The sequence below is a fragment of the Cystoisospora suis genome (assembly GCF_002600585.1).
Source record: "Cystoisospora suis strain Wien I chromosome Unknown contig_1500, whole genome shotgun sequence".
Taxonomy (NCBI): domain Eukaryota; phylum Apicomplexa; class Conoidasida; order Eucoccidiorida; family Sarcocystidae; genus Cystoisospora; species Cystoisospora suis.
Genome location: NW_027154300.1, coordinates 1 through 15,345, shown reverse-complemented (window position 1 = coordinate 15,345; position 15,345 = coordinate 1). Strand labels below are relative to the sequence as shown.

Genomic DNA, 15,345 nt, shown 5'->3' with positions numbered 1-15,345 from the left:
TTCTGTCCTAGTCAGTTTCTCTTCCTCTTCTTCTTCCTCCTCCTCTATGGTCAATCCTTCTTTCTCTCCTTCTGTCCTCTTCTGCTCCCCCTTCGATAGCATCGACACCGGGGAAGAAGAGATAGGCGTCGATTCAATCAATTTCTTAATTGTCCTAAGTTCATCTTCTTCTTTTCTATCCTCTTCTTCTTCTTGTCGCAGCTCCAGATATCTGACTCTTCTTATGTGTTCCTCTTCTTGTTCTCTTCCTTTCTCTCTTCCTCCTAGCCAGCACGATCCTTGAGGTAAATGGAGATAATGAAGAGATTTCATGACTTCAGCGATTCTCTTTACATATGTATTATAGCGTCCTTGAGAAGCATCTTCTTCATCTTCATCTCTCTCTTCTTGTTCTTCTTCCTTCCTCTTAGAGCTCTTATTCTCTCTCCCGCTTTCTCCTCCCCCTCGTTGTGTTCCAGACGGCGACGCAGCAGAAGAGGAAGAAAAAGAAGAAGATTTCTTCTTCATCTTAAAGTCTTCAGTGTGAGAAAGAGAGAGAAGCTGTTTCTGTGCATGCTGAATGATATGAGGAGGATCAATAGAAGAAGAGAAGGCTCCGATGAAGTGGAAAGAATGCTTGGAGAAATCGAGGAGAAATTTCACAAGCTTTCTCTGTCTTGAGCGAAAGAGCTCCAGTGTACGTACACCCGAGATGGTTGTCGGTGAGAGCATACTGTGTAGATGCTGATGATTCTCTATAGGGAGTAAGAGATGCGAAGAGGATGTGAGAAAGGTTTGGAGAGGCGAAAGATACTTCTCTATCATCTCTTGATAGGAAGGAAAGAATCCATATGAAGATGACGCTAAGAGACTGGTCGTAGAAAGAAGAAGAGAAGATGAAGCTGACCCAACAGGTAACGACGACATGTACGGAATGGAAGAAGAGGTGAGGAGAGGGAGAGAAGATGATAAGGAGGAGGAGGAAGAAGAAGATAGAGATGACAAAGAAGACGACGGAGAAGAAGACTGGATAGATAGATTTGCATAACTTGGAGGAAGAGAAGAAGAGAGAAAAGGGTGGGTAGAATCTAATAGAAATGAGAGAGATGCTGGGAAGTTGATCCCTTCATCCTCAGCATATCTCGTGAAATTGTCTTGCTCTAGAAAAGGAGGAGAGAGAATCTGTACGCCCTGGGATAGCTGTCTAGACACCGTAAAACTCACACTTCCTGCGATGCCTTCAAGATGAAAGAAGAGAAGATCTAGGGAGGTAGGAGAAGATAAAGAAGATGAGAAGGTAGACGAATGACGCCAGCATGCATCACACCATATCTGTCGACGTGTAAAGATCATATGAAGAGGAAAGATTCTTCTTCTTCTTTTCTTCTTCATCCTTGTTGTCTTCTCGTCCTTCTCCCCATCGTTCATCTTCTTATTCTTCTCGTGAATAGAAGAAGAAGAAGGAGAAGCAGAAGTCGACGAAGAAAAAGAAGAACCGAGAAAGGAATCTTCTTCATCCTGTGAGAAACCTTCTTCTTCTTCCTTTTCTTCTTCTATTACAGCCGAAGCGAGAAAGGCACATGCGAGGTGCACTTTGACTTCACAGGCATCCGCTGAGCAATACACAGAAGCGCCGTATCTTTGGCAATAGGAGCACCTCGACGATTTGGCATCTGTTAAAACTTCCATCACCTCTGTAGACGGTAAAACAATAGGAGGAAGAACGGCTGGTAATTCCATGAAGTCAAAGAGATGATCTCCTTCTTCTTTCTCTTCTTCTCCCCCTCTTCTTTCTCCTAGAGAGGAAGAAGAAGAAGATGATCGAAATGACGGGAAAGACAGATGATGATCCTCATCCCCTCCTAGAGGAGAAGAAGAAGAAAGAGAAGAGGAAGAGGAAGAAGAAAGAGAAGAAGAGGTTTCATGTGGGGCGTTGTTGATAGGGACAGGAAGAAGAGGATTTGAAATGAGAGGAAGAAGAAGTGGATCGACCGACCAGGCTATACATTCTGTATGGAGATAGATATCTAGGAAAGGGATCAAATGACCTCTTATCAGACGATCACCTCTATGTCTACATAACTCACATCGGGGAGAATCCACTACAGAGACAAGAGAGGAAGAAAAAGAAGAGGAAGAAGAGAGAGAAGAGAAAGAACGTAAACAGGGATCGCCTCTAAGAAGCTGCAATGAAGCCAAACGAACAAGAACGGATGGAGCGCGACAGAAAGAAGAAGAAGAAATACGAGAAGAAGAAGAAGAAACATGAGGAGGAGAAGAAGAAGAAGGATGTTCTCCGTGGTGCTGAAGATGATGAGCAAGAGGAGTCCTGTTCCTATCCTCGTCTTCTTCTTCTTGGTTTGTGGCTGGAGAGTCGATACTACTACTACTACTCCTGTTGGGAAGAATCGATTCAACAATTGATCCTAGAATCGATGCTGAGCCGTCAAAGGTGAGTGGAGGAGGAGAATAAGAAAAAGACAGTGATGAAGGAAGAGCTAACAGAAGAGGGAGAGCAGACGAAGATGTGGAAAATCGATACGAAGAGAAGGAAGAAGCTATTTCAAGCAAGATCCATAAACTTACTCTTAGATGCCTTTCTACCGTCTCTTTACCTTCTCTCAAAAGGAGAGAAAGATCCTGAATCACTGAAGATCGAGAAGAAGAGGATGCTTGTGAACAAGTTAGAGAAGTCGCTATAAGAGATGAAGTAAGGATAGGAGACAACACGGACGCACTCCAAAAAGAAGGAAATAACGAGGACGAAGAAGAAAGAGAAGAGAATTCATCTGATTCGATTGCTCCCCTTTCTTGGTGTTTCTCTTCTTGTCTCATGGAAGAGAAGCACGCAGCGACATGGTCTATCTCTTCTTCTTCTTCTTCATCCTCTTCTCGTCTCTTTTCTTCTCCATTCTTCATATAAGAAGAAGATAAACAGGAATTCTTCTTGAATGAAGATGAGAACGAAGAAGAAGAAAGATGGGGGAGGTGCACAAGACCAGGGAAAAAAGAATTGAATGATGTGATAAGAGAAAGAAGAAGAGACTGAAGGATCTGCTGGAAAAGAAACAAGGAGAGAAGAGACACCAAGACCAGAAAGAAGGATGAGAACCAAACACGACTACCCCCGGCAAAGAGAGAGAGAGAGAAAGAGAAAGAGCATCTCCATGTCAATCCATCTACTCTTCATCTGCTTCCTCTCAGTCTCACCCTCTCTAATCATCCAACTAGTGCATGCAAAAACGGCAAGTAGGAGTGGAACTTTTCAATTTTAAGACAGGAAAGGAACAGCTTCATCTTTGATCGAGAGAGACACTAGCCGAACTTAGGCACATACACAAAGGAGACGGAGACAGAGAGAGAGACAGAAGGGGAAAGGAAGAGAGGGAGACAACGAGAGAGAGAGATACAGAGAAAAAGAAAATGAGAAAGAAGAGAAATGAAGTGGGATAGAAAGAGCCAGATCAGTATGATGTGTGAGACACGTGAAGATATAAGGGGGATAGCATGTGTTGCACGAAGTATCAAGCACTTTGGATTCTCGTGGTAGAGAGAAGACAGGTCACCTACCCCATCCTTATTCCTTTCTTCTCCCTTCACTTGTATCAAAACTCCTATCTTCTCTTTTTTCTTCTCCTCCTCCTTCTCATAATGATCATCGTTCGTCTTTTTCTTCTGATGGTCTTTAGAATCTTCTCTCGTTGTTAATTCAGCAGAATCTTCTTCTTTCTCCCGACATTTCGGTGAATCTTCCTGCCTTCTTTCCTCTTCATCTTGTTCTTTATTTTTCCCTCCATTACGATCTTTCAGCTCTTCACTCCTTTCTTCCTCTTCGTCCCCGTCTTTCTCTCCCTTCGAAGGCTGCGTGGAAGAATCTTCTATCATATGATGTTTCTCTAGATCTTTCTTGCTTTCTCTTCTTCTTCTCCTTTGTGAACAGATTCGTTTTCTTCCGCATGCGTGCAGCAAGGCTAGTCCTCCCTTGTGTTCTAGGACATCTCTGACAATCGATTTCTCACACGTCGATTGTCCTGCTGCCGAGATTGAATCGACCCAAAGTAGAAATTCTTCACATAAGTCTCCTAGCTTTCTTTCCTTTTCTTCTTCTTCTCCCACATCCTTTTTCTTTTCTTCTTCTTGCTCTTCTCTTCTCATATCTCCCATTTCTTCTTCCACTGTCCCTGTATCTTCCTTTTCTTCTTTTTCTTCTCTTCTTCCTCCTCTACTGTCTCGTGTATCTCTCTGTCTGCTTGAATCGTGACTTCTCTCTTCGCTAGCATGAGTAGAACCTACAGAAGAAGAAGAAGAAGAAAGACATGCACTGAGAAGCGCCCACGTATATGCTCCTACGGAATCTTCGAAGGAGAACAAGGGAGAAGAAGAAGAAGAAGAGAGATTATTCCTTGTTCCACTGGGGAGAGCGTTCTTTCTGAGCTCTACGGCATCTTTTCCATCGGAAAGTTGTCGACGTCGACAGGGTTCCAAGAGAGAAAGAAGAAGATATCGAAGTACCTGTAGAAAGAAAGAGAAAGAAAGAAAGAAAGCATCCATACAGAGAAGAAAAACGCCTGCATGCCCCTTACTCGTCCGCGGAGAGAAATCAAAAGAAAGAGGGGAAAAAAAAAGAAGAGGTCGGTCATAGTACTTCTCCTTCCTTCTACCTTCTCCTGTCTGTCTCTCCCCCCCTCTCTCTATATCTTTCTTTCTCTTTCCTTTCGGCCTCTATACATGCACACTTTCAAGATCATACGTATCAACAAGAACACCGTAGCTATTTATCTATCTATCTTCGATCTGTCTATTCACCTATCTTTAATCTATCTACGTATATGTATGTGATCTGTATAGACTTCATATACGTCGCACCTCTGTATAAGTCAATACATACAAAGAAGCGTAGAGATGAGAGAGGCGAAAGACAGACGGGTAAGAGAGAAAAAGATTCCGGAGAAGGATGTGAAGGTGGCGTCCTTTTTTATCTCTTACCCCGTAGAGTCCTAAGAAAGCATAGAAGAAGGATTCTTCGTCAAGTAGAACATCCTCATTTCTTCTTCTTTTTCTTTCTTGTTCCCTTCTTTTCATTCCTTCCCTCTTTTCTTCTTTCTCTTCTCTATAATCCCGACCTATACCTCTCATCAGTTCAATAGAACTTTTGCCTTCATTTTTCTTCATCTTCTTCACAAATAATGGCGATAGCAGAGCTCGGATTAGGAAAGAGGACGGTAGACAGGCTGTACATACACCATGTAATCCATTAGATAGCACGAGATATCTTCGCTTTCTTTTCTTCATGAAAGAGATCTCCTTCTCTTCGTTGGTCTCTTTCTCACTCTCTTCATGTTCTCCCCGTCTTCTCTTATCTCCTAAGTCGATAATCTTCCTCCCCTTCAGACATTCTTCTTTTTCTTCAGCCTCTTCTTCTGCTTCTTCAACTCCTTTCATCCTATTGCCTTCTTTATCAGTCCCCATCGGGTGCTTCAAGTTTCCGCTAAGGTAATTATCTGGAAAGACGTCTTTCCCTTCTACGTCGGTCTTTCTATGAAGGAGGAGATTCTCTTCTCTATTCTCTAGGAGGAGGGCAGGAAAGGTCAAAGATGTAATAGCATTGACTGAACTATTGTGTGAATTTCCGGTCTTCTTCTTCTTCTCCCCCTTCTCCAGTGTATGTACACCCTCGCGTTCTTCATTGAAGCGACCGCATAGAGCACACTTGATAAAAAGAACATTCTCTTCTTCTTCTCCTCTACTTTCTCTCTCGTCTTTCAAGTCAGAAAGACACAGAGAGGGGGAGGAAGAGATCATCTCCCTCTTCTTCATCCTCGCCTTTTCTTCTTTTTCTTCCTCTTCCTCCTTCTCCATCTTCTTCATGTTCTTCTTCTCCTTCTCTGTCTTCCTCCGGTTCACGCTTTTCTCTAATTCTCTTCTTCTTCTCTGCGTCTCAGGTGTGAGGCAAACAGACCATAAAGGCAAAGATTTAGAGAGATCCCTCCTCTTCTCTTCATCTTCATCTCTCAAAATGGGGGATCCCGATTTCGAAGAAGAAGAAGAATCGACAGACGAGAGAATTTTTTCTTCATTCTCTTGATCGTCTTCTTTCTGCTCGCAGGAGGGCTCTTCTTCATCGGGGGGGGGGAGTAGCATGGGCTGGTAAGGTGTATAGAACTGCCATCTCCATAAGAGATTTAGAATACGTTCTTCTTTCTCTTTCTCTTCTTCTTCTTTCTCTACTCTCTTCCTCGTATCATCATTCTCTCTTTCGGATCTTTCTCCTCTCCACTCTTGACCTCCCTCTTCTCCCTTCTCTCTCTCGATGTCCTCGTCTTCTTTTCTCTTCTTCTTTCGCTCTTTCCTCTCTTGAAGGCCTTGTTCTCCTCCTCCATTAGGGCGATCTTCATGCGAGGAACGTACTGTAAAGCGATTGCGTGAACGGCATGAGGAACAGAGACAAGCTTCTCCTATTATGTTAGACAGAAGTAGACTGTTTTCCTCTCCCTCTTCTTCTTCTTTATCTCTTCTTCCTCTTCTCCCCTTCATTCTCTTCATCTTTGGCTCAGACAACCTTGGACCTTTAGCTTCTTGAGGAGAACTCTCACGATCATCTAGAATAGGTTGTTCCTCTCTTCCTCTCCTCTTCTCAGCCTCGTCTTCATTCTTTCTTTTCTTCTTTCCATCCTCCTCCAAGCCAGGAAGAGTCCATAGACATCTCCATATCTGCTTCTTCCCCTCTTCCGGCTTCAATATGGGGGGTGCATGCACTCCACATCCCTTCTGTAAACGGGCGGTGGTTCTGTGGCTATCTTTATCTAGTGTAAGAAGATCTTTCTCATTCATTAGCCTCATCATCTTCTGCTGTCTACTTTGGTCACTACACTTCTGTGAAGTTCTTTCGCTTCCTTCTTGTTCTTCTTCTATCTCTTCTCCTCTTCTTCTACCTGATGCTTGGGGCGATGTGCGACCGATCTTGAGAAGGCTATGAGGAGAAGACGAAGAGAGAGCAATCGGAGGTGTAAGCGAAGAAGAAGAAGTGAGATGCTGAGAAGTCATCATTGCAGGCATTCGATAGGCAGGAGAATGAAGAAGAGCAGGAGGAGGAGAAGAGGAAGGATTGACAGGAGAAGGAAAGAGATGGTTACTCGGTGGAGATGGAGAGGAAGACGAAGATGAAGAAGAAGATGATGATGATACAAAGAGAGCTGTGGGATAATATCCTCCGAGGGAAGAATGAGGCTGATCAAGAGAAGAAGAAGAAGCTCGTTGCTTTACTTGAGAAGATTGATTCGGAGGACCAAGAGGAGCGAAGGCTTGTTGAGAGGTAAGATTCTGTTGATAAGAAGAAGAGGAAGAAAGCTGGGTAGACGATGAAGGATAATAGGGGCCTCCTCTTCCTATGGGATTTCTTCCTGAAGAAGCGGATAGCATCTTCATCATCATCACGTTCACATTCTGCTGGTGCTGCTGCTGTTGGCTAATCGCCGTCGGGTGTACATACACCGCATTCCTCTGCGCTCCATGACTATGATTCGGAGGAGGAGGAGAAGAAGAAAGTTGTGAAGAGGGAGATGGGGAAGGCGAGGACATCACAGCATGCTGATGATTAGTGAAAGGACCTCCCCTCCCACTACTACCACCTTCTACTCTTTCAGCAACGGACTGAGAAAGACAAGAAGAAGAAGAAGAAGAGGGAGTAGAAGAAGCACAGCGATTGAGAAGATGGTTAGGTACATTCTGCTGTTGCATGCTCATATTAGGAGGATACCTCCACGCACTACTCACTGAAGAAGAAGAAGAGAAAGTAGAAGGAGGAATCGATCCTGTTGAGGGGGCATGACCTGTCCTCATAGGAGGAACTGAAGAAGGTGCTGTCTGTATAACCTGAGAAGAAGAAGAAGAGACCAGCGGAGAATAAGGAGATGTATTCTGATTCATCAGGGGAAATGAATACGGAAGGCACTCATGGGACTCTCTTCCTGCACCTCCTTCGCTTCCTCTACTTTGTGAACGACGACTACTTATCAGTGTTTCATCTCTCTTGTCTCCCCCCTCTCTACAATGCAATTCCTCTTCTCCCTCTCCATCTCTTCGATCTCTTTCTCCTTCTTGTTGCTGAGTTCTATGAACAGAAGAAGAAGAAGAGATAGGTGAAGGATGAGATGTATTCTGAGGCGGTGTAGAAGAAGGCATAGTAGAGGAAAGACTTCCAGTAGAGGTCATCGCTGCTGTATGAGAAGGAGAAGGCTTGAGCTGGAACATATGTGGAGATGAAGAGGAGTAGGATAATGCAGATACACCCCGACGGTGATCAAGTCCTTGTGGAAGAGACCCGAATCGACTGTCGTTAGGCTTCTCATGAGGAAGAAAAGGAGGAGGAGGAGGATTCATCGAAGTGTCCATCCTGTCTTTCTGTAGAGACATCATAGAAGCCCCCGGATATCTTCCTATCCCTCCTGAAAGAGAGATCATAGACGAAGAAGAAGAAGAAGAAGGAGGAAGAAGATGTGGTGGAGGTACATTTGCGTAGCCTGAGTCCTCATGGAGAGCTTCCTTACTTTCAATATCTCTTCGATCCATAGGCATCTCATGAGAAGACTGACTGGGATAAGGACGGAGAGAAAGATGCTGATAGGGAGAGGAAGAGACATGAGGAGAAGATACGGAAGGATTTGCGAGAGGTGTGAAGAGCATCTTCTGATCTAGAGAGGTAGATGGGGAAGATGAAGAAGAAGATGTTAATGAGGCGGAGGCTGGAGCCGTGAAGGAAGAGGAGGACGTCTGGGGAAGAGAAGGAGAAGAAGCTACATGCTGAGAAGAGGAAGAAGAAGAAGTCTGTTGAAGCTGGCGATTCTGATTAAGAAGAAGAGCTTCAAGAAATTCTGAGACACCTTTGGTTTGGTCGTTATGAAGGAGTCGATCTCCTTCTCTAGATCTCAAAGAATTCAACATAGAAGCGATAGAAGGAGAAATCGTTGACTGAGAAGAAGAAGAAGTTGAGTTAATATATCCACTTTGACGCCTTCCTCCTCCTACATCATCTTCCATCACCTGACTTCGATTTCCTCGATCTTCCATAGCGGTGCCCATCACGGACATGGTGCTTCTTCTCTCTTCTTCTTCTTTTCTTGTTCTTCTATCATCATGCTTTTCGTCTTCTTCTTCAGTAAACAGAGACTCCTGTCTTGATACCAAGGAGGAAGAAGAAGAGGATCCTGCTCCTGAGGCATGAAGATGATGTGGATGAGAAGAAGGGGAAGAAGTCATCACAGGAGAAGGCTTGGAAGAGACAGACAAAGATGAAGAATTGAATCCTCCTCCTCCTGCTCCTTCTCGCATCGACTTCAATAGTAGCAACGCCCCTTGTTGGTCACCAACAGAAACAAAACACCTACTACTACTACTACTAGTACTATGACTATTACTATGACCACTACTACTACTACTATAACTAGTACTAGTACTACCGCCACTACTAGTACTCTTATTGAGAGAATAGCTACTTTGACTACCTCCACTACTACTAGTAGTAGTACTACTACCTGTATAAGGGGTAGTAGTAGTCGTGGTAGTACTATCAGTAGTAGTAGGAGGAGGAGGATAAGTTGTGTGAGTTTTCGGATTAAGGCCACCACCAGTTCTATTCACACTACTACTACTACTATGAGGAGGAGGAGGATGACGAGGTTGATGAAGATAAGGATGATGATGATGGTGTGGCTGATGGGACTGCGCTCTACTATTCTGAAGATGAGGAGGAAGACTGGGAGGAGGAGGATGGAGAGTCACAGTTGGAGGATTGGCGAAATGAGAGCTAGAGGAAAAAGAACTAGGATGAGCTGAAGAAGAAGAAGGTGGTGGACGGGTGTAGTAGTAGTAGTAGTTGTTGTGGCTGCTCTTGAAATAGTGCTGAGGGGGATGGATCTTCTTCTCTTGTTCTTCTCCTTGCTGGTGGATGGAATGAGGCTGATGGCCTCTGGGCTGCTGCTGTTGCTGAAGATGGAGGTGAGCCAAACGAAGGAACTCACCCGCCTAGAAAAGAAAAGCAAGACAGAAATGAGGATGATGACCATCCACGCACAAGAAAGAAAGAAAAAGAAGAAGAATGAATGAATGGATCTCCTTTCCCTTTCTCTCGATGGATTTGATGGATTCTCTCTCTTTACATCTGAAGACTCTCGACACCAAGGTTCAAGCAATCATCACCCCGGCTACCGTGATAACGGGTGTATCTACACCTCCCTCCAAGTATCTTTGATCCACCAAGCTAAAGGCCCACCTCTGATCCGTGTATACATCCATCGACACACAGAAACACATACACGAAGAGGTGTACAGAAGATCATAGGAGACTTCCTTGCGTAGTCACGAACACGAGAAGCATGCATAGAGCTAGATAGATAGATAGATAGAATAAAGATAGATAGATAGATGTAGAAATGACTGGGTAAGTTTTGAATGGACACATTCGATCCGTGGAGATAGAAGCGGAGAGACGCTTAAGGCGCGATGACTCACCGCTTGTTGTCGCTGCTGCGGAGGGTGGTGCTGAATGCCCGTTGAGAGAGGAGGTATCTGTGAAGAGGAGGACGACGAGGAGGAGGATGAAATTTCTTCTCCCTCTTCTGTGTCTCTCCGTATATAAGGCGGAGGAAGATTCCTGCCTTCATTAGTCTGAGGTGGATACTGTGAAAAGGAGAAAGAAGAAGATGAAGAAGACGAAGATGCTTGATTCGGAGGTGGACGTACACCTGAAAGATGAGAATGAGCGTTAGGAGTTGTAAGGAATGAAGGTGAAGTCTTTTGTGAAGAGGAGTGGTCTTGAGAGATAGAAAGTCTATCTATCTCTCTTAAAGAAGATGAAGATGAAGATGATGATGCGATAGACTGTTGAGAGCCATCACGCCTCTCGTCTCGAGGTGTACAAACTACACCCGAAGGAGGCATAGAAGTATGTGAAGACTCTTTACAGAAGATCCGTGTCTGTTTACGAAGACGATCTGACTTAATCAGTTCCTCTTTATCTTCTTCTTCTTTCCTACCATCGCACCAATCGACGTGAGAGGGCGAAGATGAAGAAGAGAGACGAAGAGAAGAAGGAGAAAGAGAAGGCGGTTCTATCTGACTTAACGACTTCAAGATCTCTTGGTCATCCAGAAAACGCGGTCTCCTGCTGCTCTCTTCTATTCTTCTTGGGCGTTCTCCCCTCTTCTCCTCTTCAGCAACTTCTTCTCTAGAAAGCACCCATCCACTCGTCACCAAGCCATCGCTTTTACGGATGGAGAGCTTCGCATCTTCACTTCTTCTGCTGCCCCTCACTTCTTCTTGATGAGTCACGAGCACTACAGCACAAGAAGAAAAAGAAGAAGGAGATGAGAGAGATGAGAAGAAAGATCTAGATGATTCGGCAACAGGAGAGAAAGAAGAAGAAGAACAAGAAGAAGGGATAGGAGGGTCCCTACGATGAGATGGATGTGGGGAGATCTTCTCTGCCTTTTCTTCTTCTTCTTCCTGTTCCCCCTCTGGTATCACGGAGGGATCATTCTCATCGCGTAGACCTTCTTGTGGAAAGGTCTTACCAAATTGCAAAGCAAATCGCTCCTTCTTCAGGAGACCGAATGGAGAAGGAATCTCTTGTTCTTCTTCTTCTTCGTTGTCGACTTCCTTGTCTAGAAGCAAAGGAGGTGATCTCTTGGATTGGTCTCTTTTCTCCGTATGTCTCTCTCTTCTTTCGGATATCTGGTAATTTCTTCCTCTTCTTCTTTTTCTCCTGATTAGTGTGAAGCAGCTCTCTTCATCTTCTTCATCCAGAAAGAAGGGGCATTCAGCACTATGTAGAGTCTCAGTTACATGCAAAGGAAGATCTTCTTCTGCTTCTTCTCCCTGATAAGAAATATCTGCTCTAGGTTCGTTCTTCTCCTTATTCTTCGCTTCATTCATATACAGAGGTTTCCTCTCTTCATATCCAACTGCCTCTTCTTCTGCTTCTTCTCTTCTTGTTCTTCTATCAGGATGTTCACAGCCACCCTCTCCTCCCCCTTCTTTACGATGGTGATGATAATAGTGAAGACTATACGAGGAGATCCTCTCGTCTTCTTTCTCTTCATCTTTTCGATCTTTCTTGTCTTGCTCTTCAGCCTCGACGTTCTTCTCTTCTTCCTGCTGTGAAGAGATCTCTCCCTCTTCCCTTCGACCCATGAGAGATCTTCCTGCTACTGCCTCGTTCTCTCCTGCGGAGAGAAGAAGGCCTTCACTCTTCTTCTTCTGATCCCCATGATCCTTCTCTTTCTCCATCAAGAGATGTTCAAAGAAAGAAGAAGAAAAAGAAGAGAGAGAAGAAGAAAGAGAGGGAGAGGAGCGACTTTTGTTCTTTTGTGTGTGATAATTTCTGAGAAGATGTTGAAGAGCGTCCATCAGCTCCATAACCTTCAGTCGAGGTGTCGTTTCGTCGTTCTTCTCATGGACCTCCTCCTGCCTAGACTCTCCCTGCCTAGACTCTCCCTGCCGGTGTGCTTCTTCTTCTTCTTTCTCTGTGCTTTCATCCAAACCGCCTCTTGACCGAAAGAGAGAAGACGAAAAAGAAGGTGGCGACGAAGAAGAAGACGACGAAGAAGATGTTGAAGAGAGGCCAGAAGAAGAAGAAGCGAAAGAGGAAGAAGATGAGCTGAGAATCGACGGCTGATGTGGGGGAGTATCGATATTCATCGATTGCTGAGAAGTGTGTCCTAAGAGATAGGAAATTCTCTTCTGAAGTTGTCTTATCTGATACCGTATCTCTTCTTCAGCTTCTTCTTCTCGGACGCCTCTCTCTATCCCAAAAGAAGAAGAAGAACTCGAGGAGTCTTCTTGGCGACTTTCATCTTTCTCTTTCTTCTCTTCTTTCCCGTCTCTTCGTCGATGCTCTTCATCTCGTGGCGGCGCCTGCTGATCTCTTGAGCTTTCTATTATGAGATTTCCTCCACCTTCTCCATCCACAGCATGACGATCAGCACGGCTCATGCAACAACGTGTTCGTCTCTCTTCTTCGTCTTCTTTCTCTACTCGAGTAGTCTTCTCTTCATTCTCATGATGAAGAAGAAGAGAATGCTCCAAAGAGGCGGAGCAAGGTAAAGAGGACACTTCTCCTTCTTCTTTTCCTTTTTCTTCTCCTCGCTCCGCTGTCCTATGGTTCTCTTCTTCACGTGTAAGCTCTTCTCTTCTCTTCTCAGCATTGTTCACATCATGAGGCTCTTGCTGACTCTTCTCTCTCTCGGAAAAAGAAGAAGAGATGCCTTCTGAAGAAGAGAAAGATGACTTTGCTGTTTCTCGTCTTCTCCTACTCGAGAGAGACTTCTTTTCTCCTTTCTCCATGAGAGAGGAAGATTCTTCTTCATTCATTCCTCCTCTTACACATGCTTCTTCTTCTTGTTGTTGTTCTCTTGAACCGCTTCTTCTTCCTTTTTCTTTTTCGTTCTTCTTGGTTACCTTCTTTTTCTTCTTTTCTTCTTCGGATTTCTCTTGACTACGAGGACACATCCTCCTGTCATGAGAAAGACCTCCATCTTCATTTGCACTTTCTTCTTTGTCTTCTTTCCTTCTTTTTCTTTCATCTTCTTGTTCCTCCTGAGGGGTTCTCTCTGTGTGTCTTTCATTATCTTCTTCACTTCGTTTCTTCTGCTGACTGATATAGAGAAGATGACTGAGAAGAGCATCTCTCTCCTTCTCTCCTAGGCGCTTATAGAGAGAATCGAACTGAGCCGCTCCCATCATATCTCGCCCAGCTTTTGTCGCTTCATTCAAAACTTCGTCTGAAAAAGTAGATTTCTCTTCTTCTCTTCTCACACCCGTTTCTTCTTTCTTTTTCGTATCTTTGCTTGCTTCGCCATGAAGAGAAGAAGCAGATGAAGAAGAAGAAGAAAGATCTTTCTCCTTCTCTCTCTCTTCTTCTCTTTCTTCTTCTTTCTCTGTCCCTGTACAAGCTATCTCTGTGGTTCGTCTGTCCTCGACCTGTCTTGAATCGGTCTTCTTTTCTTTCTCTTCTGTTTCATGTACACATCTCTCTCCTTCTTCTTCCCTTTCTCTTTCTCTTCCTTCTCGGATTTCCTTTTCTTTTTCTTCGTGGCGTTCTTCTGTCTCTGAAGATGAAGATGTAGGGAGAAGAGTGTCTTGCCTTCCATGAGTAGAACGACGAGTCTGACTTCTCTCTTCACCTAGACAGCATGAAACAGCCGTTGAAGAAGGAGAAGAAGAAGAGTGGCGAGGTGGATCGACAGGAAGATGACGGACAAAAGGAGGTTCTATCGCAGGCTGCTTTCTCTCCAGTGTCGATGATAGAGATGAAGAAGAAGAAGAAGCGTACGAAAAGGTAGCATGCTGGTGAGTACGAGGCGGGGATAAGAATGGAGGACCTGAATGATGCGAAGGTGAGGAAGGCAGTCTTCTATCTTTCATAGTCATCTGACTGGATAGACAAGAAGAGGAAGAAGAAGAAGAAGGGTGATGTAGAGAAGCTGGAGGAAAAGAAGAGATGGTTTCTTTCATCTTGTTTTCATTGTCTGGGAATCTCGATAAGACATCTCTTTCTCCTTCTTTTCCTCTAGCGCCTGCGGTGTGATTCAACACACTTCTTGCATACACAGGCACGACAGAGGAAGAAGATGAAGAAGAAGAAGAGAGAAGAGGATTGCACGATGCTCCTTCAGGATTGGATGATAAAGACGAGGAAATACCTGATGCTGCTGAAGAAGAGAATGGAGAAGAAGAAGAAGAAGAAGGCGATGTAGTTAGTTTGGTAGAAGAGACAAGAGGGGAAGGAGAGTGTGTAGAGAGGTAATGAACTGGTTGACGAGGAGGAGGAGGAAAAAGAACATGATTATCTTCTCTTACAGTCTTAGGCTCATAAGGCCTCCCCTGAAGATGAAGATAAGAATGATCTCCAACACTCGGTGAGAGGGACATCTTGGTGCATGTAAGAAGACTTGTTGTAACCTCCGAAGATCTCTCCTCTTCTCTAGATAAAGATGTAGAAGAGAAGTGAGAGGCCCCTGAGGCATTTCTTTCTTTGTCTCTACTTAAGAGTGGATGCGAAACATGAGAAGAAGAAGAAGAGGAAGAAGAAGAAGGAGATGGATCTCTCATCTGAGGGAGGGAAGGATTGCGAACTTGCAAGCTTTCCTCTCTCTGTCTTTCTCCTTGTCCTCTCTCCGTTGCAGTCGTGAGAGAAGAGAGAGACAGCAAGGACGAGGAGGTCCGGTCTTCTCGGCTATTCACAGGATCTACGTGGAAAGAAGAAGTCGTCGTCGTAGAAGAAGAGGAAGAAGAAGAGGGTGAAGGAGAGGAGAGAGAAGAAGATAACGAGGTCGAGGAGGAGGACGATGATGATGATGAGGAGGAAGAAGA

General features: G+C 44.5%; 1 protein-coding gene across 1 annotated transcript; it reads right to left on the bottom strand.

Moving 5' to 3' along the window:
• Positions 1-18: 18 nt before the first annotated feature.
• CSUI_003390 (histone lysine methyltransferase set1) lies at positions 19-15,327 on the bottom strand (the record flags this gene model as incomplete). The annotated part of the gene is made up of 4 exons (XM_068063588.1): positions 10,486-15,327; positions 4,966-9,999; positions 3,550-4,491; positions 19-3,033 (listed from the first exon to the last, which is right to left on the bottom strand). Coding segments are annotated over exons 1-4 (13,590 nt in total), but the record flags the coding sequence as incomplete, so codon positions are not given.
• Positions 15,328-15,345: the final 18 nt, after the last annotated feature.